Genomic DNA, 737 nt, shown 5'->3' on the forward strand with positions numbered 1-737 from the left:
CCTCCCTCCCCCGCCCCCCAGCCGCTCTGTCAGCTCCTTCACCTTGGCCTCCAGCTGGATCTTGTTCTTGATCAGCTGGTCACAGCGCTCCTCGGCGTCGTTGAGATTGTCCTGCTCCTGTGTGGGGGCAGCGGGTGAAGGGGATGCCCCAAGGGGGCAGCTTTGAGCCGCGTTGCCCCCCAGATGTCGTTTTGGGGGGTGATCTGACTCACGGCCTGCACTTGGAGCTGCAGGTCATTCTTCTCCTGCAGCAGTGAGACCATCTTCTCTTCCAGCTCCTTCCGCCGGGCCTCCGACTTCTCCAGGGCCTCCTTCAGCCGCCCAAACTCCTCCTTCATGGTCTGTGGGTGGCACGAGGGGCTCCCCGTAAGGCTCACCTCTTCCTCTGTCTCCCCACATACCCCTGCATCTCTCCACCCACCCCCCATCCCATCCTCTCCATCCCTGCCCCACCTGCATCTCCTTCTCTGTCTCAGCGCTCTTCAGCAGGGGCTTGATCTTGAAGTAGAGCTTCATCCAGGGCCAGTTCTTCACCCCCATGAAGGCCCTGATGTTCCACTGGATGACCAGCAGCGCATCCCTGCGGTGAGGACGCAGATGCTGCCACCCTGTGGGCCTGGCTGACCCCACACCAGAGGTCCCTCCCCCAGGAGGGAGACCCATCCCCCTCTCACCGGCGCTCCAGGATCTTCTTGAACTCAATGCGCATGAGCTGCCCCCGGGCCTGAGCCTGGATG

General features: G+C 62.8%; 1 protein-coding gene across 1 annotated transcript in view; it reads right to left on the minus strand.

Annotated features, from left to right (window-relative positions):
* Window positions 1-730, minus strand: part of LOC104619835 (myosin-6-like) — a gene marked incomplete at both ends in the record, with an annotated part of 2,613 nt that extends 1,883 nt beyond the window's left edge. The window contains 4 exon segments of the mRNA XM_010285854.1: window positions 15-117; window positions 213-341; window positions 454-580; window positions 675-730. Of these exon segments, the coding sequence (XP_010284156.1) occupies window positions 15-117; window positions 213-341; window positions 454-580; window positions 675-730 (415 nt within the window).
* Window positions 731-737: the final 7 nt, after the last annotated feature.

The sequence above is a fragment of the Phaethon lepturus genome, unplaced genomic scaffold (assembly GCF_000687285.1).
Source record: "Phaethon lepturus isolate BGI_N335 unplaced genomic scaffold, ASM68728v1 scaffold12914, whole genome shotgun sequence".
NCBI classification, from domain to species: domain Eukaryota; kingdom Metazoa; phylum Chordata; class Aves; order Phaethontiformes; family Phaethontidae; genus Phaethon; species Phaethon lepturus.